The sequence below is a fragment of the Silurus meridionalis genome, chromosome 8 (assembly GCF_014805685.1).
Source record: "Silurus meridionalis isolate SWU-2019-XX chromosome 8, ASM1480568v1, whole genome shotgun sequence".
Lineage (NCBI taxonomy): Eukaryota > Metazoa > Chordata > Actinopteri > Siluriformes > Siluridae > Silurus > Silurus meridionalis.
Window position 1 is genome coordinate 4,639,920 of NC_060891.1, and position 25,040 is coordinate 4,664,959.

General features: G+C 37.1%; 2 protein-coding genes across 3 annotated transcripts in view; one reads left to right on the plus strand and one right to left on the minus strand.

The window, feature by feature from the left end:
- LOC124389943 (brain-enriched guanylate kinase-associated protein-like) overlaps nucleotides 1-11,954 on the plus strand; it is a 32,412-nt gene extending 20,458 nt beyond the window's left edge. For both annotated transcript variants that reach the window (XM_046855551.1, XM_046855552.1), the window contains 3 exons: nucleotides 767-874; nucleotides 5,781-5,864; nucleotides 7,981-11,954. In XM_046855551.1, the coding sequence (XP_046711507.1) occupies nucleotides 767-874; nucleotides 5,781-5,864; nucleotides 7,981-9,363 (1,575 nt within the window). In that variant the 3' untranslated portion in view covers nucleotides 9,364-11,954. The remainder of the gene's footprint in view (nucleotides 1-766; nucleotides 875-5,780; nucleotides 5,865-7,980) is intronic.
- Nucleotides 11,955-12,668: 714 nt separating this feature from the next.
- Nucleotides 12,669-24,783, minus strand: wdr25 (WD repeat domain 25). Its single transcript, XM_046855553.1, has 7 exons — nucleotides 24,407-24,783; nucleotides 23,467-24,082; nucleotides 18,531-18,678; nucleotides 17,127-17,257; nucleotides 15,181-15,351; nucleotides 14,094-14,234; nucleotides 12,669-13,948 (listed from the first exon to the last, which is right to left on the minus strand). The coding sequence occupies exons 2-7, from the start codon at nucleotides 24,004-24,006 to the stop codon at nucleotides 13,718-13,720; spliced, it is 1,362 nt and encodes a 453-aa protein (XP_046711509.1). The 5' UTR covers nucleotides 24,007-24,082; nucleotides 24,407-24,783; the 3' UTR covers nucleotides 12,669-13,717.
- Between the last annotated feature and the right edge of the window lie 257 nt (nucleotides 24,784-25,040).

Sequence of the window (25,040 nt, forward strand, 5' to 3'; positions counted from 1 at the left end):
TTGTTGTAGCTTCATAAGCTAGCCTACATCTGTGGTGCGTGAGAGTCAGGAAATGATACACCAGTGGTAGATTGAAAAATCCGCACAATGACGCGAAATAGGTCGATCATGTCTAAACTAATGTAACGAGTCTGGTTTGAAAATGTAAGAAATAGAAAGTACAGATTTTTTGTGTAAAAATTTTTGAGTAAAAGTAAAAAGTTATATATAGTGAAATAAAGTACTGATTCCAGAAAAATAAGGTACAGTAAAATATTCATTCTCATTAGGTACCAGGTCTAATTTTCCAGCATTGGGTGATTAGCATAGCAAAAAAAAAAAAAAACATTATTCAGGAAAGGAAATTGGTTACTAAATAATAATGATGGCTTTAAAGGAATCAGAGTAACAGCGAATAACCTGAAGCTGGGATATTTTATGCTTACTGGAATAAAGCATATTTTTCCAAATACAACATTACTTATCACTTTAATGCAGGTGAGGTAAACTTAGTCTCAGCATTTTTGTGAGCCAATCGAAAGGCCATAAATCATAACGGTTATTATTTTTTTCAACTGTATGTTGCTTCGAGTAAAAAGCATTACCAGGAGAAGATAAATGCAAATGTAAATAGGTCCAGGAGAACACCCAAAATCATATTATCCACTTACGTAACATAGTTTTTTTTTTTTATAGTTTAAAACATTCTTTACTTTTCTGCACTTCTCTGGAAGTGTTCTGAAATGGTTTTACATATCTCCCATGAATTCTTCTCTCCTTTATTTAGACACAGCAATATGAAGAGGAGAAAAGGACACTCACTCGTGAGATCGTCGTACTCAATAGTCATTTAATGGAGGCCAAAATCACTATTAAAAAGCTAAAAGAAGACAATGTAAGTCATTTTTTTTTCATCAATTCACAGATTAACTGGTGCAAATGCATTGTTTACTATAAAAATGCTGATAAAACTTTTAAAATCTTTTAGGCACGACGAAACAACTTGATATGTCTCAGGGACTCAATACAATTACCGATTTGTTGGTTTGAAACCCATCTGTTCCAGTTTTTCTTCCACACTTGCCCAAAAGGCATCATTTTGACTATGAACACCTCATAAATTAGCAACTAGTGACTTTGCTCATTTCTTTCTAAACTTCTCAAACATTCTGTCTTTCATCAACCGTCTCACTATTTTATTCAAAACAGTTTTAGAGATAATTACACATAAACACATAAAGCTTTATGTGCTTGTTCCTGTATTTTTAGAAGGTTCACTCCACAAGATCAGCCAAAATGTCATCAGTCTCATCCTAATGGACCTTTCTGCAGTGTCTGACAGGTCTTATGAGACTTGTCTAATGAAACAAAGAATGGCAAGTGTGTGCTTCTTAGGCTACATCTACACTAATCCAGATAATTTTGAAAATGGTGTTTTCGTCTAAAAACGCTCTGCGTACACACTTTCATTTTCAAACGCTTCACAAAAGTTGCTCATCCACAATGAAATATCTGAAAACGTTTACATTCCTGTACTGCACATGAGCGAAACTTAAATCTGTGTCATTTCCGTCAGCCATTTTGTTATATTCCGGCTCTTTATAATGTCATGGCAATGACTACAAAATGCATCATCATTTCCCAAAGCCCCCATTTTCGCAGTCCACACCGTGACGTGAAATTGGACCCACCATCTTTAAAGTCGTCATGCAAAAATGTCCTGTCCCTTATTTGAGAGGACGAACTTACAAAATATAATGTCTGAATAGCTTTTTAGATTTTGGTCTTAAAGTTCTTAAATTATTAACCTACCAAAACATGATTTTTCATACTAAGTGCCATACATTTATAGGAAAATTCATGAAATCAACCTTCATAGGAGTGCAACCCAAACCCAGACCACATAGTAATCTAAACAAGGTCATTGAATTGGATAGGAATGAAGTCAAAAGAAGCACTATGACCACTAAACCCTTCTACAAGTTTTTACCATTCATTAGTTGAATTCTTATAATAATAAAAAAACCCATGAAGACCATGGAATAACAAACAGCTACTTTTTTTTCTTTTAAACTCATTAATTCCTGGTCACACTTCACTTTATTACCATATGTCTAGACCAATCTGTGTCCTAAGCCACACTTTGAAAAGAAATGCAGCTCATACTCGCTCTAAATAAATACCAAGAGGATTGACAGATGGTAGACTGTATGAGATAGTGATAATTGTCTTGAGGGCACCATAAGAAAAATTGAGGTCAGAGGCTGGAGTGCAGATGATAGATGTCTGGGGTTTAGGGGTCCAGTGGGAATGAGACATAATGGCTTAATATTCTAGATTCAGATCCGAGGATGTAACAAGAGCGCTGGTCTAGTGCGATGTGATACAGTGACTAATGATACTTGTTTACTAGTTCAGATTTTCACACTTGACGATACGTCCTGCTTTCTGGATGCATTCCAGTGAATAAATTTCAATTGGTTCCCAAGCTATTTATTTCTGTGAGGCTGCTTCGGGTGAATATGTGATGCTAAAAAAATGGCTGCTATACAAATAAAACCGATTTGAAATGAATTTCGGAATTCAGAATGGTGATCAAGGTATATTTTTGGAATTGAGGGGAATTAGATGCTTTAGAATTATATGCTGAGATGGATGTCAGTCTGTTGGGTACAGTAGGCTGGTGGAGAACTTTTGGAAAAATGCTATTCAGGACCCTCAATGTTCTTCTATCCAGTATTAAAACTGAAATGAATATCATGTAAGAGAACATTCTTATTTAACTAAAATTACAGTTAACATTTGGGATATGGGTTGCATGCCATAGTTAGCTAGTCCCTGTACATCTCCATGAATATATGGTTTGCATGGTAGTGGAAGATCTTGAGATGTCTGCTGTAGAGCTTTGACCTCAACCCTATTGAACACCTTTGGGATGAATTGCACCCCAGGCCTCCTCAACCTACATCACTACCTGACTTTATAGCTGAATGAGCACAAAATCTCCATAAGCACACTTTAAAATCTAGTGGAACATCCTCCCAGAAGAGTGGGTGGAAGTTAATTTAATAGCAAATGGGGAATAAATGCAAAATGGGATGTTAAAAAAGCACACAGCAATCTCATGGTCTGGTGTCCACAAACGTTTTTCTTTTTTGTGTACATTAACACAGTTTACAGAACATGAGAATTCCTGTATTCCCAAATTATTGCATGTAAATAGTTAGAGAGCATGCTACATATTGAACAAACCAGCTCTTTAGGGTGAAGGTTGCATTAGAACACGATTACAATTAGAACAAGAGCAGACCAATTGGAAGAACAGAGAATTGCTTAAGGGAAAGAACATGATTAAAAAATTAGCAACCTAAAAATGATTGAGGATCCTTCCTTAGAGTAAGAGTCAGTGAAGGAGAATGATTTGCTCAGTTATTTTTCTTGTCCTCTATTCAAACTGAAATGACAATTCTTAATAGACTAAATATGATTTAAAAGGTTTAAGTAAAAATTAAGCTTAAGAATTGTAAGTAAACAACATTAAACGCTGTTATGTTGTTTCAGGATTTAGACAAACAATATTGGACCTGGGTCGGTCTTCCACACTGTGTCAGAGAATATGATGAGGACATCAGAAAAGCTATTTACAGTGTTATGTTAAGACCCCATGTGCAGCCATTTATGATAATATTTTGTGAGCTTATCTTGTTTAAAAGTGTGTTGGGGCAAATTCAGACTTTTCAATGCTATTTTTCCCATTTAATGACTTTTTAATGTGTTTGAGTCATAGAAAGGAATCTGCTCAATGAGTTAAAGAACATTAGGAATAAATCAGGTATGTCAAAAAATATAGCTAGATAGATAGATAGCTAGCTAGATAGATTTGAAGACTATAATATTAATATTTAGATATTAATATAATAATAATATAATATTTCACATCGTCATTCATTATTTCTCCGTCTCTCCTTTCGTCTTCCTTTACCCCTTTTCTCCTATGCAGTTCATTTGAAGACATTTTTCTCACCTCTGACAATATTGATTTTAGTCCTGACCTCAAGTCCAGCCACATGGCTCTTCACTATTTCTGTTTTCACATATTGATGCACTGGAGTATATTATATTAATGACTCTTGAAGCAATTTCAATATTTTATGATTTACAACACAAAAACAATGAGTCTTGCATAGGCTATAGTGTAATGGTTTACATATAGCAAGGAGTGATGAGAAATCTTCATGCATGGTACACCAGCTCTGGTTCTTGTGCCAACCTTGAACAGGTGTGTGTATGTACCACTCTACAAAAGTATGTACTCATGCTACAAAAATGATGCACAGTGCTAGATTCATTGAGAATGCTAGCCTTCCTGTCAACCCTGTCACACTTTCTAGTCAAATTGGAGATAATAAATGAAAATCATTTAAAATAATACAACAACTAAACAGCAAATACCATTGTCAGAGATTTATCATCTCAGCAAATGTTGTGACCAGTGACTGTTTTGGACCCAAGAGCAGAAAACAGACTTTAGGGCAGGAGTATAAAAATCGTTTCCACAAAGGGCCAGTGTGGGTGCAGGTTTTCATTATAACCTAGCAAGTCCACACCTAATTCTACCTGTACAAATCTAAGGATTTTCATTTTCACTGACTATCAGGTGTTGCCCTTGGAAAAGAATGTTCTTCAAGATATACAGTGTGACAATGAACAAAGCATGGCTTGGTGTTTGAGGCAGTGGCTTTAGAGTGCTGAGGGAGATAAAGCAAGCAGGCAGGATGAAGATTAAACCTGGAGCACATGGAATTGAGGGGTTTTAAGTGCTAAAGGCTGATGAGATGCTGAGAAGCAGGTGCGTTCACTTATTCAATCAGGCAAGCAAAATGAACAGAATGGTGCATCTTGCAAAGGACAAACATAAGAAATAATGAGAGAATCGAGGGAAAAATGGAGCAAGAGAGGATGAATGGGGTTGCAAGCTCAAACTATAAACTAAAGACTGCTTATGATGAACAATGACTCATAACAGATTGAAAGACTTTGCAGATGCATTCCAGGGATGGCTCACTAGGTCATGGCCATCACTTCCTCATGCCATTTGCCATTTTAATGCCATTTTGCTCAGGCATTATTTAGAGGCATATCTAAGTAGGTGGGGTCAAATAAAATTTTATGTCACATACATATTCATACAGAGTATTTCATATAGTGGAATGCTTTTCACAACTGTACAGTACTGCAGAATGTATATGTAAATGGAAATTTCATTCGAATTATATAATTGTAACAAATTAGATGCAGCATGTGGAAAACTTCATCTACCTTGTTCATTCGAGATTCTATTATCTTAACACAATTTTCAGGTGATTATACAGTAGCCATCATTCCTAGCATGATTGCTAGCATGTTGAAAAAGCTAGTCTGTCTAGTCATACTAGATAAAGCACAAACAGCATACAACATTTCAGATTTTTTTTTATCCTTATTATTCTTACACAAAGGTACACAACCTTGTGTACGCAGAATGACTTGTCATTCTCTGTGTAAAGGTAATATGGATATATGGGTGCAAATGTATAAAAAAAATCCCCACTTCATAAGAGTGTATTGGGGAAAATCTTGGGATTGGGATTTCAGTCCAAATGTTAAGGAAGAGCAAATTAAAATAAATAGGTGTCCGACATTACCATGCTCCGTGACTAGTCAGAACTGCATATTTTATAAACCCAGAATTAAGCTTATATTGAATATTCCGAGAAAGTGCCGTTGCTAGGACACTGTACTGACGAGCCGTTTTCCCACAGGACCTGTACAAGAAGGACTGCAACAGTGTAGCTCAGCTCCTGCAGTGTGGAAAATCCCATCACAGAGCACCGAAGCAGTCCAAGGTAATTCATGCTCTATTTTTCACCAAAACCCACTATACAGTACTAGACACAATAACACTATATGACTTCCAGGTCAAACTGACTTGCATTGTGGCCAGAAATCTCTTTTCCTTCTTTCAGGGTACTGTAAGGCAAAGCAATTATAATAATCAATGAAATTAATGAGCGTATGCTTGTGCTTCAGGCTTGCCGACAATATATTTCCTTCATTGAAGGGAAAATTGTTTTAATAATAGCCCAGACTAGAAGAAAATTATTTCCTTAGTACATTTTTCAGCCAAAGTAACATTATGCAAAGTAATGCTATCTTTTTCTTCGTTTGCTAATTATATTTTGACTGGAAGCCTGGATGCTGCTGTCATTTAAATAAAAGTACCTGCCAGATGATGAAACAGAAACAAAGATGAGTTGTCCATCCAGAAGCAAAGCAGGTCCGAATACATTTCTAAAACTGTTAGTATTAAAAACAAAGCTCTATTTTTATTTAAAAGTACAAGAAGAGGTGTAAAGGCTGGCAGAATATCAAGGAATAGCAAGAAACAAATTTACAGACGGAGAGAAACGGATTTTGAAAGCACACAGGGGAAATTGGGGCAATGTAATGTATAAGGGTCATTAGGGAAATGGGAAATAGGACGGGGACTGACAAACGGATAAGTGTATTTGATTGTATTGATTTTTGAGCCGAGCTAGAACTTATGCATAATTTAAAGTACCGCAAAACAAAATTCTATCGAATAAATTGAATGTTGTACATACGAGGTGGTATCAAAAAGTTTCGAGACCAGCTCTGTTTACAAAAAAAACTGCATTTATCTGTGTTTACACACTATCACCTTCAAAATAGTTCCCTTGCACAGCAATACAGTGCTCCCTGTGTTCCTGCCACTTCTGGAATGTGTCCTGGAACTCTTCTTTTTGAAGTGTGTCAAGCACCTTCTGCTATTCACGCTGGATCTCAACAGTGGTGCCAAAACGCCAACCTTTGAACTGGATATTCATCTGAAGTCCTCAGGAGCCAAATCTGGCTAGTGGGGTGGGTGCAAAAGTGAGATCATGTAGTTTCCTGCGTAAAACTCCCGTGTGTTTAGAGCTCGGTGACGGGGTGCACACGTGTTCAGAATAGAAGACGTGGTAACGCACATGGTCAGAATAGTACCAATTGTCCAGCTTCTGATATACACAGAATGATGTCTTTTGGCACACTAACTTATGAAGGTCGGTGCTCCCTGTGAATGTGTGTGCACCCTTGTGCTGCCATCTGCTGGCATGTTTTAAAAATAGTCTTTAAACATTTGATACCGCCTCGTATATCCATAGAGACACTATTAATAAGAACATTTTATTTTATATTAAAGAGATAAACAGACAAAAAGGGTAGTGTCTGGAGACTGGGTTTCACTCACACATTTCTCATGAATTTAAGCATTTAAGCTCGCATTTGAATGAGAAAAGAGCAAAACCAAAAACTGTTAAAAGCATATCTTCAAAAACACTATATGAAGTTGGTGGACACCTGACCATAAGATTGGTGAACATCTAATTCACATTTGCTGTTATAATAATCTCCACTCTACTGAAAGTATGTTCCAATAGATTTCAGAATTTGCTTGTGAAGGTTTGTGCTTATTAAGCTACAAGGGGGTTAGTAAAGTCAGGCATTGATGTACTGTAGGGTGTAGGGTCCAGAGCGACGTACAAAAGAGCTTTGAATCTACAGTGGAACGCTAGGTTACAACTGATATATAACTGAAGATACAGACTACAACTGTATGTAGTACTAGGATGTCCTAGTTCAAGTAAAGGAAACATTTGTGGTCAAAGTTTGGGCAAGAAGCACAAATAGTTGAAAAAAAAGGTGTCAATACTTTGTCCCTATTAATCCTCATTAATCATAATAAAAAGCATTATTTTAGCATGCTATTCAACTGTGTTCACCCAGTACATGTTTTATTTAAAATAAAATGTTTATGGCAGTTAACAGTTATAATTCCTAATTACAATATAAAAAGTTCCCTGTGTGTTACATGAATAACATATCTGATTGTCATGGGTCCTACCTGATTACTTTCTAATTCAACTTGCCTCCCTAACAATCTCGGTGCTTCTCTTTCAGCTCCCCAATGACTTCCAAGAAAATGCAAGTTCTCAAATAAAAGATCATGGGCAGGGGAGAGGCAAGGCCCTGCGCCACTCACCCTACTCTGATGCTGCGTCAACAGTCATCGCCAAAGTACTGGAGAAGCCTGAGCCAGGTAGTAGCTGCCCAGTCACTCGCTCACCAAGCCCACTGCCTCAAGATCCAGAATTTCTGGCAAAAAGCGCAATGAACAGTGTAGATACTCTCCAACACCATGGTGTATATAAATCTTCTGACCTGTACTGCAGTGACACGGCACTGTATTGTCCCACGGATGAGGGGCGACAGGATCGCTGGCAGGGGCGTCCGAAGAGCGTGGACCTCCAAGGTAGCGTTCTCGAACCGAGGATTTCCACAGAGAGACACTTGGAGGATTACAACTTTCACTCTCAGTACTCTCCTAATGATGTGGCTCTACACGAATTTGCAGCAGGCTCCACGCCAACGTCAGGCTCCTACTCTAGCTTTAGTGTGGCTTCAGATGAGAAGGGCCTTGCTCCCAGCAGCACCCTTTCCTCTTCTCACCTGGCTCTATACTTGGACTGGTGGGATGGCGATTATGAGTGCAAAAGCACGTTGTCATATGACAAGGAGAGCCCCAGGTTTCCTAAGTCACACAGCTTTCAACATATGACCTCGAGTCCACAAAAGGGTAACTCTCCAGTCTATATGCGTACACCGTCTTGCTACAGCGAGCCATATCGCTCAACACGGCTTAGTTCCTCTCACAGCACCGGCTCCCCGGGAGTGCCAAAAGACAGCTGCGGTAGCATCCGTATTCCCGAGGAGGACCTACTAGGCCGCTGGAGGCATCTGAGTGTGGAGGACATCAACAGCTTTTCATATCGCAATCCTGGCCGTGTTTCTCCTTACAGCTTTTCTGAGCAGCACTTTGCCATGGGCCCTTCTCAGACCAAATTAGGTCCCCTGTACAGCACTGTGCGGAAAGGAGACGACGCTTTCCACACAGCGTTGCCAGATTCCTGCTTCTCCACTTCACCTGGCTCCAGCTTGGCACCAAGCCCCAAGCACAGTCTTGGCTTGTGTAAGACTGAAAAGGGGCCAATGAATCAGTCAAACAACAGCCTCCAAGAGCATAAGAGCACCCTTTTCCTTGCTGGAATCCCAAAAGACAACGAGAGCACTGTGAGCAACGAATATGTAGAGGTAAGCCGGAGGAGCTCAGCCGAAACATTACACCAGTCTCCACTGGATGCTTCCAGTGCACGGCACTACCAGCTTCAAAGTCCAGGGCCACATAGGAAGACTTCTCCACAGCACCAAAAATTCACAAGCACAGGACTTAGTCGAAAGGACAGTCTCACCAAAGCTCAACTGTATGGGACACTGCTTAACTGAGTCATTTATCTATAGTTGAACAACTCACCTGGCTCACTGACTCACCTGGCTACATTCTGAACAAGAAAAACTTTTGGTGTGGTAAGTCGGTGGCTGTAAAAGTGTTAGAAGGACTAAGGGAGGTGTTAATTAGAGCATTAACATTTAAAGTACCTTAATCATTCTGTATAATACCAGAATAGGTTTTATATATACAATACCTCTCAAAACATTGGATACACCTTCTCCGTCAGTGGTTTTCCTTCTCTTTCTTTTATTTAAGACATCCAAACTATGAAAGAACACAAATGAAATTAGGTCGTAAACAGTATTAAACAACTATATATTGTTAAATATATTGAATATATTTTATCCAAAGTAGCTACATTTAGCTTTGAAGACACCTTGGCAAACTCATGACATTCTCTTATCAGATTCACAAGGTAGTCACCTGGAATGGTGTTCGACTCACAGGTGTGCATTGTCAAGTGTCAATTTGTGACGTGTCATTTAATCTTAATCTGCTTTAGACCATTAGTTGTCTTGTGCCGAGAAAAGGGTGAGTACAGGGACAATAGCTCTATTAGTGCTACTACAACTGCATGTATAAGCCATATTATGGAAAAAAAAACTTAAACGTCCCCCCAAGTGTAGTCTTCCAAACCACGAAACAATATGATGAAAAAAGGCTCTTATGAGGACCGACCCAGGTAAGGAAAACCAAGGAAGGAAAAGCAGTCAACAAGTACTCAACACCTGTGGGAACTTCTACAAGATTGTTGGAAAACCATTCCAGGTTCCATAACTCATGAGGCTGACTATGGGAATGTCAAGAATGTGCAAAGCACTCATCAATGCAAAATTTGGTTTTTTAAAGAATCGAAAAAATAAAACATAATCTGGGTTATTTGGCACATTTATTGATTATTTCATATGTGTCATAATTACAATGTGTTCAGTATTAATAAACAATATTAAAAATGAAAAAAATTAAGAAAAACTATTGAATAAGAAGGTGTGCCCAAACTTTTGACTGGTAGTGTACACTTGCACTAGCCTTGACATGGATTTGCAATGATTGCAGACATATTTTCTGTAATTAAAGCTACTAGCACACATATGCCAAGCAATCATTTAGTTGAAAAAGTTACAAAATTCTACCTAACTGCATATGAAATTGTAGAGCAAAGTGAGAAAGGGCATTAGCTAGGTTAAAGTCCTCTGCTTTAAAAGCGTGACTTGGAATATTTGCATGGAATGTCCTCATAATGCCTTTATCCATTAAGGTATTTACAAAGTAAGCCTCTAGTACACGATTCGTGTGGATTTTTGTGTCCTGGTTCTTAAAATGAACAAAAGTCTTATTAATCCAAAACAAAAGCTTATTTTAAACCACTAGACTGTTTACAACATGCGATTTGTGCAACTGCATTCACTGTATTTTTGTGTCATGTGAAAAACAAATTCTCAAAATTTCCTCTGAAATTATTAGATGCAATGACTTTTGCTTTATGTCTGCATTTGTTAGAATTATTTATGTTTGCTAATTATTATTTTTCAACCTGCTGCAATTTAGATTGACCCACTGTGAATGAGTAATAGATAGAATGAGGTTTTATCTACTTCTATTTATTCATTTATTGAATTTTGTTTGTTTGTTTGAACCCTTTTCACTTTCAATATACTGTGCATGTATTTGCCAGTTTATTAGGAATACCTAACTTGTAGTTGTACTCAGTGCTCGAATTTAGGCTGGGGGGGATCCAGGACTCCCCATAAGGCATTAGGGACCCCCATGACAAATAAAAAATAGTCTTAGGGGGGTCCCAAAGATTATTTTAGTAAAAAATATATGAATTACACAACTGGGGATCCTCCATAAGACTTGACTCAATTCGAGCACTGGTTGTACTAAACCTTTGGCTACATATAAATAGGCCAAGTTTACGTCTGAATAAATACACTAATCTTTATTGCAAATAAATAAATCAATTAAAAAATGTTTGTGAACACGTGAAAATCACAACTATAGATGGACCTTCCCCAAACATCAACTCACTGAAAAGGCATTTACCATCATCAGCCAATCCCATTTAACAACCAATAGGTGAAATGAATAATGTTGATCTCATTATAGCACCTATTAAGTAATGGGATATATTAGGCAGCAGGTTCCAGAAGTTAATGTGTTAAAAGCTGGAAAAATGGCCAAGCACACCAAGTTACACCTCCTCATGACCTCTTTTAGCAAGTAACTCCTCCTCACACATCCACAACATTGCACCAAATTGTTCAGGAACTGTTCGAAGAACAGGAGAAAGAATATGTCGCATCGAGCACAAAATTCGCCAGAACTTGGAATCCGTGGAACATGCCGAACAAACAAGTCTAATGCATGGAGGCTCCAGCTCATGCCTGGATATTACAACACACGTTCAGAGGTCGCGTGGCAGATCAGAACTGTTTGTACATGGGGAACTGCATAATGCAAGGCAGGTATATTCATTGTTATGAATGTGATGAGTGTTCCAGTGATCAGCCCCCTGTCCTCTACATCTGCCTCTTTCAAACCAACTACCTGCATGTTTTCCCTCACCACATCCATAAACCACCTTCCTATTTTCCTCCTTCCTCAGCATTCTCCTACAGATATACCCCATGTCCCTCAAAATCAGTGTTAAAAACATCATTTAGGGTGTAATTATTATTTTCTTCATTACTAGATGATTAGAATCGTTATGTTTGATGAGTACAAGATCGATGAACACGTTTTAAGACAACATTGGCATGGGGGGATGGTCACGTGTCCAAAAGGTACCTTTTTGTTGGCCTAACAAACGTTACGATCTGCATCAGATCAATGGTTTTTTTTTGTTGTTTTTTTTCTAAATTATGTGCAAATTTTTCACTGTTTTAGTTTGCTCCTTATTATTTAACTATGGATTGACCGCAAATCAAGCATTGTTTAACTTTTACTCAATATTCTATACTGAAATCAGATGCGAGTTTGATAATTAAGTTCGATCAAATGATATTCAAATGTTACATTAATAGATTTCCATGCAAGACAATAAAACAGATAAAATGGCCAGTAAGTGCAGGTATAAGTACCTAATAAACTGGCAGTTGTGTGTTTTTTGTTGTTGTTGTTGGATTTGACATAATTTGTCTTTAGTCCGTATGAAACAAACATATTCTCTTGTTAATGCTAAACAGTTTTGCTCACCTGCTCAATTTTCCTGTTCCTGTTCTACCTCAGATTCATCAGTTGTTTGCTTGATGCATGGTTTGACACTTTTTGTGTTTGTTCAGTAAATAAACACAGATTACAATCTAACCTTGGTTTAATGCTCAGTTTTTATCTTGCAAGTGCACAAATTCTGAGTGGGGATAATGCAAGTGTAGATGCACCTGATTTAAAGGACATTATGATGATAAACATTGTAGTTGCCAAACCTATTGTCTTTACTATCTATAATTAGCTATCGACAATGAATCAAACACATCTGTACTCTTTCAGACAAATGTATGCTTTAAAAAAAAACTTTATAAATGTGGTAATGAGTTAAAAAAATAAAAAATAAAAAGGGGGGGGGAATACACATGGTACTATTAATATAGAGCCCTTTCAACATGCTTGACTATGGTTCCTTGTTAAACCTGCAAAATGGTTCAACAGGACACACCATTTTATTGGTGTTTAATCTTTCATGTCTTTCTTGTGGTATTTTTTGGTCTTTATTAGTAAAAAAAAAAAAAATGAACACACTGCCATTTTATCCGGTCTTATCCAGAGCATAATTGAGCTCCAAAGTGGCCAAACTGACCGCCACACCCTTACAGCAAATTTTGTTTTAAATATAAAAATTATTACCATGTAGACATATTGTACATATTTACATATGACATCTTTACTATGTAGACAATATGTTTATCTGACAGTGTTCACAAATCCAACTCAATAAAGGTTTTATGTAATATAATATATTTACTGTTTTAAAGCACCATTTGCCAGGATTTCTATAGTCTTAATAACTGGTACATATTTAATATAGTTTTATAAGTTTTTTAAATATCATTATGAGAAAGAAAAAAACTCGAAAGCCTTTTTAAAAAAAATAAAACATTTCAGAGAATTATGACTTTTTTCCTTTCAGATAATGTAAATCAGTGCATTTTTGGAGCCTTTGCAGGAATTTTTCGTTTTTTACTTTTACCATTAAGACACTACACTGTAAAAAATCTGTGCATGCTAATATACATATCTTACAAAACATTTATATGACAATTAAAATTTCACATTAGATCAGAATATAGAAATTTCTGCTATAAACACAGCATCTTGGCAATCATTTCTACAGCAGAAGGGAAGCCCTTAAGGTTGTTGGTTCCATATCTTGATCTCCCCTCCCCAGTCACATGTGGCAACCACAGCAGGTATTACAGGATGATACGATGCACATACACAAGCCTGCTGATGAGCCTGGAGTGTGAGCAAGCAGCGTGCACTCTGAAACTCGTAGAAATGCACCGAGCCTGTTGAACTCCCTGTCGTGAGTATGGTCCCATCTGAAGACCACTGGCACTGCACGGCATAACCTTCCACCTGGAACATAAACAAAAATGGCTGAAAAAACGATCCAGACATAACCAATACCACAAATCTGATGTTCTTTTATGAGCTGTTGAGCGAGAAATGAGGTGTTGATTAAATGGGGCTCGGGTCTGACGTGAGTGCAGAACTTATTAACCTTGTGCCCTTCATATCTCTTCCTCTTGTTCATCCGGTATGGCTTCTCCGCTGAGAAGAGTGCGATGTAATTCCCGTTGGTCTGAGCAACAAACGAGTCCTCCTGAGGGTGCATGGCCAGACTGGGACAGGTGTATCTCTCCTGCGCCATAAGCAGAGGTGGAAAGAAATGAATTACATTAACTCATGGTAATGTAATTGAGTGTTTTTTGTTGGGTACTTCTACTTTTTAAAGCAGTACTTTCACTTAGAGCAGATGGTCATTTTTGAGCTTGCAAAAGTATTGGGACACAGCTTTATGTGGTTCTATCCCAATTGTTACCAAAAAGGCACACAATTTTATAGAATGTTTTTTTTCGCTAGTATTAATCACACAAGTAAACTCCATAATATGCTTAATGAATATATGCTTTAAATGAGATGGAGTGGAAGATCTCCTGCTTAAGAGCTCTGACCTTAATTGAACACCTTTGGGATGAATTGGAACACTGACTGCATCCCAGACATCCTCATCTCATCTAAACCAGTACCTGACTTGAATAACACTCTTGAAATCTCCACAAGCACACTCCAAAATCTACTGGATTATCTTCCCAGAAGAGTGGAGGTTATTTTCACAGCAAACGGGACTAAATATAGAATTAGATGTTGAAAAAACCCTAAGAATTTTATGCTCAGGTGTCCACAAAATTTTGTCCATGTAGTTTAGTCTAATTTCTGGGCTTCCAAATATGCTTTATCGGGTGAAAACAGAGGTGGGAGTTTTAAAACTAGGGAGCAGTTTAGGCTTCAGGGTTTGAAGCAGACTTAAACCAGTCGAGGACAAAATTGACCCTGTGGGAGGAACGAGAGACTCAAATGCTTGCAGAGGTTGTGCTGTTGCGAATAGGGCAGGAGTGCACATAAACATGCTCTAGTGTAGATGCAAGCAAGAATTCGGTGTTGAAGGGTGAATTATTCGTGTTATTGTATCATTTTCCTCATTAAAGAACAAAGTCGGTGAACGTTATCCGTTTTACTTTGTGTTAACAAAGGCTGGGAAAATTAATGTACTAGTATTCGTGTTTGTATAATGTAGTATTTCTTACGTGGTATATCTGGTTGGAGATTTTGGCAGTAGTCCCAAAGTCCCAGGCGATAAGTGTGCGATCTGCAGAGTCTCGACTGACAACATCACTGCTGGTCACAAACTCTTTCCCTTCACCCAGGAATAGGATGTCTAATGTCTGCTGAATTCCGGCCTTGTACAATCTGACCATCTGGAAAATCGATTACATTCGATTTATTTTAATTGATGGTTGGGTGGGCGGGTTTGAGGTAGCTAAATTACTAGATAGATAGATAGATAGATAGATAGATAGATGGATGGATGGATGGATGGATGGATGGATGGATGGATAGATAGATAGATATTATGTTGAAAGATAGATAGATAGATAGATAGATAGATGGATGGATGGATAGATGGATGGATGGATGGATGGATAGATGGATGGATGGATGGATGGATGGATGGATGGATGGATAGATAGATAGATAGATAGATAGATAGATAGATAGATAGATAGATAGATAGATAGATAGACAGACATTATGTTGAAAGATGGATGGATGGATAAATGGATGGATGGATGGATGGATGGATGTTATGTTGAAAGACAGATGTTATGTCAATAGATAGATAGATAGATAGATAGATAGATAGATAGATAGATAGATAGATAGATAGATAGATAGATAGATATTATGTTGAAAATGGATAGATAGATAGATAGATAGATAGATAGATAGATAGATAGATAGATAGATAGATAGATAGACATTATGTTGAAAGATGATAGATAGATAGATAGATAGATAGATAGATAGATAGATAGATAGATAGATAGATAGATAGATAGATAGACATTATGTTGAAAGATGGATGGATGGATAAATGGATGGATGGATGGATGTATGTTATGTTGAAAGACAGATAAATGTTATGTCAATAGATAGATAGATAGATAGATAGATAGATAGATAGATAGATAGATAGATAGATAGATAGATAGATAGATAGATAGACAGACATTATGTTGAAAGATGGATAGATAGATAGATAGAATAGATAGATAGATAGATAGATAGATAGATAGATAGATAGATAGATAGATAGATAGATATTATGTTGAAAATGGATAGATAGATAGATAGATAGATAGATAGATAGATAGATAGATAGATAGATAGATAGACATTATGTTGAAAGATGATAGATAGATAGATAGATAGATAGATAGATAGATAGATAGATAGATAGATAGATAGATAGATAGACATTATGTTGAAAGATGGATGGATGGATAAATGGATGGATGGATGTATGTTATGTTGAAAGACAGATAAATGTTATGTCAATAGATAGATAGATAGATAGATAGATAGATAGATAGATAGATAGATAGATAGATAGATAGATAGATAGATAGACAGACATTATGTTGAAAGATGGATAGATAGATAGATAGATAGATAGATAGATAGATAGATAGATAGATAGATAGATAGATAGATAGATAGATAGATAGACATTATGTTGAAAGATAGATAGATGTTATGTCAATGGATGGATGGATGGATGGATGGATGGATGGATGGATGGATGGATGGATGGATGGATGGATAGATAGATAGATAGATAGATAGATAGATAGATAGATAGATAGATAGATAGATAGATAGATAGATAGATAGATAGGTGCAAAGAGGTGGAAAAGTAAAAAACTCATAGAATAAACCAAATAAAAGACAATCTAAAGATTGATTAGAATGAAGTCCAGAAGAGCGGCGTCCGGAACCTCAGGTTATCAGCCTGGCTGCAATAACGGATTTTCTAATTTGCCAATAAAAAAAGGCAACAATAATAAACGGCTTTTAACTGTAATTTGGTTTACAGAACAGACACACAAACACAGTATGTCGCTATTAAATCGATTTCTTAGACCAAACACTACTCAAAATTCATCAATCAAATTTTAGAAATCAAACTTGCCTTGCAGGTCCTCGAATCCCACGCCTTGACATCAGAACTGAATCCCCCACACAGAAAGAGAGCAGGATCTGAGGGCTGAAAGGCAAGACAGCTGACCTTGAATGTGTTGTCCACCCTGGTAACCACCTGACCTAAAAACAGAAAATAAAATGTGCAGCACTGGAAAAAATTAACTAGAAACCAATTTCTTTATTCTGACATTGAAATAATTTTTTTTTCAAAACCATGCACTTCAAGATTAAATGTATTAAACACATATTTCTTGTCACAGGCTGAATCTTTTAGTGTTTTTGAATCTGCACTTAAAACAAAAATTTTCAGGATAGCTTTCAGGTGATTTTGTTTTGTTTTTGTGATGTATCTTTGTATGTTTATTTTATTTACTTATTTTTTTCATTTTTTATTTTATTCACTAATTTTATGCTTGGAAAGTGCTTTGAGATGCAACATTTATGGTGCTATATAAAATAAAGATTGTTATTATTATTATTATTATTGTTATTATTATTAATTGCTTTAATTAATTTTCCGCAGTCAGTTTCAGATTCTACAGTTCAGGACTCCAACTAAGCAAACAAAAAAGAATTCAACTGCGAAAGATTATAAAGTATAAAGTATAGTTTGAGGTTCTTTGCTTAATAATAATAATATAAAAAGAAAAAGCCCTGAAAAAAATGGCCATGTTTTTATTTATTTAAAATACATGATTGCTCCCATAGGGAAATAATTTCTTCGCATATCCCAACGATGTAGGAAACTGGGGTCAGAGTGCAGGGAGCACAGAGGCCTTGCTCAAGGACCCTAAGAGTGGCAACTTGGCAATACCAGGGCTTGAACCCCTGACCTGCAGATCAGTAACCCAGAGCCTTAATTGAACAGAGCTACCATGTCCCCATGATGACGTTATTCTCTGCATAGCATTGAGGAGCAAATTTTATTGGCAAGACTCATTTTCTACAGCATATTATAACAATGGATATTGTCACAACTTGACATTACACAAATAAATGTATATAAAAATCTAAATTCATAATCTGTAAGTGTATCCCTGTGTATATGAGCAAGAGGGCAAAACTCCCTGAAGCGACATAAAAAAAAAAGAAACCCTGAGAGTAACACATCCTCATCCTGAACACCGGATAGTCATTCATTATAGTTCCATCATCGTCGAGGTTGCCAACTGTTCACTGCTGGACACTTGAGTGCAATTGTAGTCCAAATCCATCTTCACAGTTTCTAATCTAATATTAAGTGTTTTTTTTAAGATGTCCACGTGGAGAACATCCTCAACAGCAGCGAGTGGTGCAATTGATAAAAGCTCCCATGTGGATGTATCAGTCGAAATGTCAAAATGTCAGCTCCAAGAGCGTGGATGCATGGATGGAGATGGTTGAAATTACTTACCCGTCTCCAAATCGGTTACAGAGGCCGTGTTGTCAAAGGAACCGCAAAGGATGCGTCGTCCACATGGCAGCCAATGTGCACTTCGAACTGCCCCGCAGTGGGTGGAGTAAGTCTGAAGGCACCGCCCACTTCCTGCACCATCCCAAACCTTCGACCACAGAGACATTATAGCTAACAGCATTGTTCAGCATGCTACAATATCAATAGAGTGATAAATACATTTTCAAATTTCACCTTGACATTTAGTCCAAAAATATTATTAGTCTTCAGTGAAATTTAATAGGCTTTTTAGATAGAGTGATTTGTCTAAGCCTTCCTGTATCCTCTGACTTCTGTCATTGCAATATCTTTTCTCATGGTTCTTCTTTCACCCAATTCTGGACAACTAGCCTCTACGCTGCTATTCACATGCTCTAGGGTAATACAAAATCAAGGAACTGGCCTTGCTGTACCAATACATTTAGAAAGGACTGTAGGTTGCAGAGCTACAGCTGTGAAACATTCATTATATAGCAGTACAAGAGTGAAGGCATTCCGGTTACTGATCCTGAACTGTTCGGTCATTGGCAGTGATCTCATTAAGAGCTAATACAATTTCAATTACAGCAGCACAGAGGTGTTTTCCTGCTGTCAATAGTTTTTCATTGACAGTAAATCAGAAAATTTGAACCATATTGAATCCACCATGTTTCATTTTACTCCCAGACAGAATTCACATTCATTCCTTTTAAAGATGTGCTTCACTCATAATTCATAAACCAATGTTTTACAAACTTTAATATAAAATGAAGCCAAAACTGTCAAAGTGAGAATTCATAATTCTACATAAAAATGAGACAAGTGCATATTGATCAAGTCCCTATTGGTCCAATGGTTATTTTAACCACACTGATTTCGTCAGGTTTGCATCATTTCCTGATTCTGATGCCCAAATCTGTCTCGGATTTATTCTCTTCCTTCGGCCAATAGAGCGAAATTGACCCAATCTATGCAGAGAGGGCTGAAAGCTATGTTTCTTTGTGTTCCTCAGATGCACTGTGATGGTAGCATTAGTATCAATCAAAAAACGGTTTGTATATTTCAAAAGAAGTGCATTAAGTCTTTGCCTTTGGCCTCCCTTATGGGTAGCTTTAGTGAAGGTGAAGAGCAGCTAGCTAGGCAAGAATTATCAAATTGTTATTAGTTGGAGGTAAAAAGATGGACTATTGAAGCAAACCCTTTCGATTCATTTGTCAAAGGAACAGTTACTTCATGCTCCAGCTATCATTGTTCAGATTTCTAAGCTGATACTCAAAGAATATACATCTCTTCTTCTTCTTTCGTCTGCCTTCATTAGGGGACGCCACAGCGGATCATCCATCTCCATACTTCACTCTCCTCTTCATCTGCCTCTTTTCTATTAACCACCTGCATGTCTTCTCTCACCATATCCATAAACCCAATTTTTTCAGAGCGGGTTTTGCCGATGAATCTGAACTATTCCCCCATAGTGCAAAAATCCATAGCGATTGTTTTTCTGGGTTGATGAAGCGGCTGCGAAGGTCCGCAGTCATTATACAGTACAAGAGCGGCCTCTAGAGGCGAATCAATATGTTTATGTTTATTTCTTAATTCATTTCGGAAGTAACTGTTTTAGATTTTTTTGAAGCGTTACATTTTGAATACATTTTTTTTTCCTCAATAACTTTTTATATATTTATATATTTTTATTAGGATTAAGTATTTTTTTGTAATAAAGTTCAGTACTATTTAACATGGAGCTTTTTTTTTTTTTTAATCCAGTATGCATTTTAAAAATGTTGATTAATCGGGAAGTATGTTCCAATCTAGCTATCAGTAAAATCCACTATCGACCTCTAAACCTAATGATAGACCTTCCAATAGTAGAGCTTATCAAAAAAAAAGTGACTAAATCCAGAAATTTGGAATGGAGTGTTGAAGGGGGAAATGAATGTGAGTTGTCCAAGAAAACCTTTGGCCATATAACATATAAGGGAATGTGTGACTTAATGGGGAAAATCCATACTATTATATACTATATAACAAAATACAATACATAGCAGCCAAATTTCAGTTTCTAATCACTTTATATTCATATCTCGATTTCTCTGCATTTAAATGTGAAATAAACAAAAGCCACCATACTTGAGAGCCAACATCTAGTGAAGTGTGGGCTCATTTACTTCTGCCTGTCGTTTGCAGGGCGCGTACCCGCGAGGCCTTGCTGTCTGATTCAGAAGCCTATCCTAATGATGTGCGCTCACTTAACAAGCAAGAATGCAGTTTGGAAAGCTCCCTAAGAGACTGCTCTAATCCCTTCTCTGATTTCATCACTGAAAGCTTCACAGCACAGGGAGAGAGTGTGCCGAATCTCGAACAAATCAAATACGACAGGAACAAACGATGGATGGATTCGGAGACATAAACAAAAATGATGCTCGCATAATAAGCACTCTAATGCTTATGTATCTTTTGGAATTGATTGATTGACTGCTTGAGTGCCCAATCAGGGATTTGTTTAGTCAAAGTGTTGGTCTGTTTGGAAACATAAAGCTCATTTCTCACATCAGCTTCATCGTCCAAACTGTAAATGTGTCCTGGAAGAACACTGCCCTTCAGTGGCTAATATAAAGTATCTGCAGAATCCAAAATCAGTTCTCTTGTACCTACTGTTTTCTTTCTATGGTTCTTTCATGGGTTTCTACTCTCCTACATGGGTTCTTCTAATGGTAGTTGAAAGTATTTGTGCTTGATTATGAAGGATTCTTATTCCCCATGGTTACTCCACCTTGTTAAAAAGAATTTGGCTCCATCATTTCTCATTACGGCTTCTCGAAACAAATGATTAAAAGTGCATCGCAGAAGCATTGACCTTCAGTGGCAAATATATCACGTATGGCATGCACAGTGTTCGATTCATTAATAGGGAAACGTGGGATCGTTCGTTCAGGACTAGATCAGACTGCATCAACTAATTATTAGAGCTCAAAGACGAAATCAGGAAGGAGAAGAAATTGGACGAGTCGCCTGGACTGCAAATGAACCCGCACCCTGCTAGCGCCTCGCACATAAATCACACCATCTGCTCGGCTTATTCTCAGCCAGCTGTGCAGTGGGAGTAACGCTAATGCTCCTGTGTGACCTGAAAAATATGCTTTTGAATATTTCTAGTTGAAATCAGGAAAACAAAGGGCAGGTGTAGACAAAAAGGATGTGGTACAGCACCGTTTCCAGGCATAGGCAAACTAGATGGTCGCCTAGGGGGGTGATTCCCAACCTTTTTTTTTTTCCAGGAGACCCCTATTTTAACATTGAACATTTTTAAAGACCCACATTGCCCACCCCCTTCTCAAATTCAAACACATTAGCAAACATTTCATTTCATGTGACAGTCATTTATATATATATATTTATAATACATGCAAATGACAGCAGCATTACATTTTAATCTGTTAATGTAAATTTCAAACAAATCTATCCATTTCACTTATTGCCTTAAAAACATGAAACAACATGCAAGGGTTCACAAGGACAGACTTTTCTTATCAGGCTATGCTATTTCACTGATGACCAAACAAAAGGAGCAAATTAAAATCGATGAATATCATTTAATCAGAGAATTAATCTATGATTGTTTTTTTTGTTTCGTATTCTAAAAACTAAAAACAAACATCAGTTATAACAACTCTTTTATACACAACAATAATTATCATGCTTTCAAAAATGTAATAAGTTAATAAATTAAAAACAAATCGAGTGTGCTTGGCGACCGCTTTCAAAGTTTTGGCGACCCCTAGTGGAGGTCGCGATTGATTGATTATTATTATTATTATTATTATTATTATTATTATTATTATTATTATTATTATTATTATTGCTACTACTCAGTTTGATGTATTAGGTTTACTTGTGATTATCTGAGCATTTTCTCAGGTGATAGTGCTGTTAGGAAGAGAAATAGAGATGGAGAGAGTGGCAGCAACGTCTCAATGGCCTGACCATGATGAGCATAAACAGGGATGTCTCCAGGCAGCTGTCCTACGATAGCAAATTCACAATTTCGCAGCAATCAAGTCTAGGCGTGTCCACTTTTTAAAGCTTTCCTAGAGAGTATCGTACGCTCAAATATGACAATAGGAATATCACATAGGATGCCATAAATGCTAGAAACAGCCCTGATGCTGTACATCCTGGATCTGTGATGAATATTCATCATAATCCCCCTAAAAAGCAAGAGATTCATCCAGCAACACACAGACTCCAGGAGCCTCATTTATAAATAAACAGGGTGGACTGAGGTCTTCCACATAAATGTATTAGTAGTTGTCTGTCTGCTGAGGAAACCAGTCTGAACTCCAACAATCACAGTTGGTCCCTGTTTTTGATACCACTGCAGAGATCCGGCACGAACCGAAAAAGGTGTTTGACACACTATCTATCTATCTATCTATCTATCTATCTATCTATATATATATATATATATATATATATATATATATATATCTATCTATCTATCTATCTATCTATCTATCTATATATATATATATATATATATATATTCAAGAAGTGTCAGGTCAAGAATGCTGGGAGTGCTGTATTGCGCAAGAGGACTATTTTGAAGGTGATCGCGTGTAAACTTAGATAAATAAAGTACTTTCTTTATACATATATTCATATTTGAGCACAGCATGGGGTAAAAAAAAAAAAAACATACATTAAACAATCCAGTATTATTTCTCTGATCAATGGCATGATGATGGCAGAACATCAGCCAGAACATCAGTTTTCATCTACTGTCCGGTAAACTAGCAGGAAAATGTATTTCAAACATTATCATGGAAGCCAGATAGAGAAAAATATAAATATCAAAGTGTATACAGAGATTATTTGATTTACAGAAGCATGAAATCGAAAGCCTTACGATATACGCTCTCACCTTAAAGGTCTTGTCCATGGAGGCTGAGAGCAGCAGGTGGCTAAGATGTGGCACTGGGCACCACTGCACCGTGTTAACCGGGCCGTGATGACCATGAAGCTGATGCTGGACACGTTTTGGCAGCTTGCCTTGCACCACCTTTGTGCCCAGGAACGGCTGCACTCTGTCCGAGACCTCTGAGAGAAGACGCAGGTTTGTAGTTGGAGGTTCAGGTGAGTTTTCTGTTTGTAGCACTGGTGCTGACTTGGGCTGACTGGTGATCATTCTCTGTCTCTTTGACACGTACGGTCTCAGTCCACCCGGAGTGGGCTGAGATCTTTTTAAAGAAGCAGAAGCTTGGGACAAGGCAGGACATGCTGTCTTTAGCTGCTCTGAACCTGATGGGGTTTTATACTCATCTGATTTTAACTCGTGGTCATGGACACGTGGCCTCTTTAGGTGTAACGCAAAGCTTTGTATAGTTTCTTGAGACTCAGAAATAGTCTCTTCTGCTTCTAAACTGTCCTCACTGTCACAATCATAGTCCACCAATGAGTTCATGATGCAGTGCTGTATGAAATGTTAACTAAAGCTGTGCTTCAAGAGGATTGGATTTTGTCTCCATCTGTTGGAGATTCTGTGAATTAGCAGTCGGTTTTTAGTTTATCGTGGAATATTCCAAGTCAGTGATGGGAGAAGCCAAAAAAAAAAGAAGAAGCAGAAGAAGAAATAACTGAAGTCACATTAACATGTCTACATTATTAAATAATAATAATAATAACAAAACTATGGAGTTTTTAGGTTAGTGTGTCATTTTTTTTAGACTTTACTGTTAACAGCCCCGCAAATTGCAAATCGGAACGGATCAAATCTTTAAAAAACGAATGTATATTCCAATTATCAAATGTATCAATTAATTTCAAATAACACGAATTTAAAATTATGCTTAAAATAATCTCACATCACGCTGTTATATCTTTGGGCTCACTTTTCACTACGTGCGCCGCCATGTTGAAATTACGTCACTGTATCTCATGTTGGAGTAGAAAACGCAATCGAAATGCGAAATTTGCGAGTAGGAATTACGCACTGGAGAGCCTTTTAAATTTCTAATGGGATGTTGGGAATTTACCAGTTCTATTTTGGTGGTGAGAAAAAAAGAAGAAAAAGACTAATCCAAACGCAATAACTCTTCACGTATACACAAAAAAAGATGAAACTAGAAGATCCGTGCACATTTACATGCACATTTAAAACACGATCTTTCGCGTTAAGCAGCACAAAATGCGAGCCGTTAGGACTGCACCAGCCCGAAGATATGCGATGTGTGTTTTTGTATTCCCACCTGTATTTTGGCTTCCTATTTCCGGGATCTGGCTTTTTAGTAGTGACGTCACAACTCATGTTGAAGCTACGAGGCATAAAAAAATATTTTATAAATATGTAATTTATTAATATGTATCTGCAATGATAAGTTTAAAATATCTTAAATAAATATATATTTTAAAAAACGTTATAAAATGAAACATCAAGTTGATTTGTTAGAAGCAGGAAAAATAGGCAAACGTAAGGATTTGAGCGAGTTCTACCAGGGC

What these genes read in the sequence shown, in the direction of transcription:
- wdr25 (XM_046855553.1), bottom strand. Translation starts at nt 24,006, where the DNA reads ATGAACTCATTGGTGGACTATGATTGTGACAGTGAGGACAGTTTAGAA. An exon ending in CCATGGACAAGACCTTTAAG is followed by an intron (nt 18,679 to 23,466) that starts GTGAGAGCGTAT and finishes CTGTGGTCGAAG; the next exon opens with GTTTGGGATGGTGCAGGAAG. An exon ending in TCTCCAACCAGATATACCAC is followed by an intron (nt 14,235 to 15,180) that starts GTAAGAAATACT and finishes CTTATGGCGCAG; the next exon opens with GAGAGATACACCTGTCCCAG.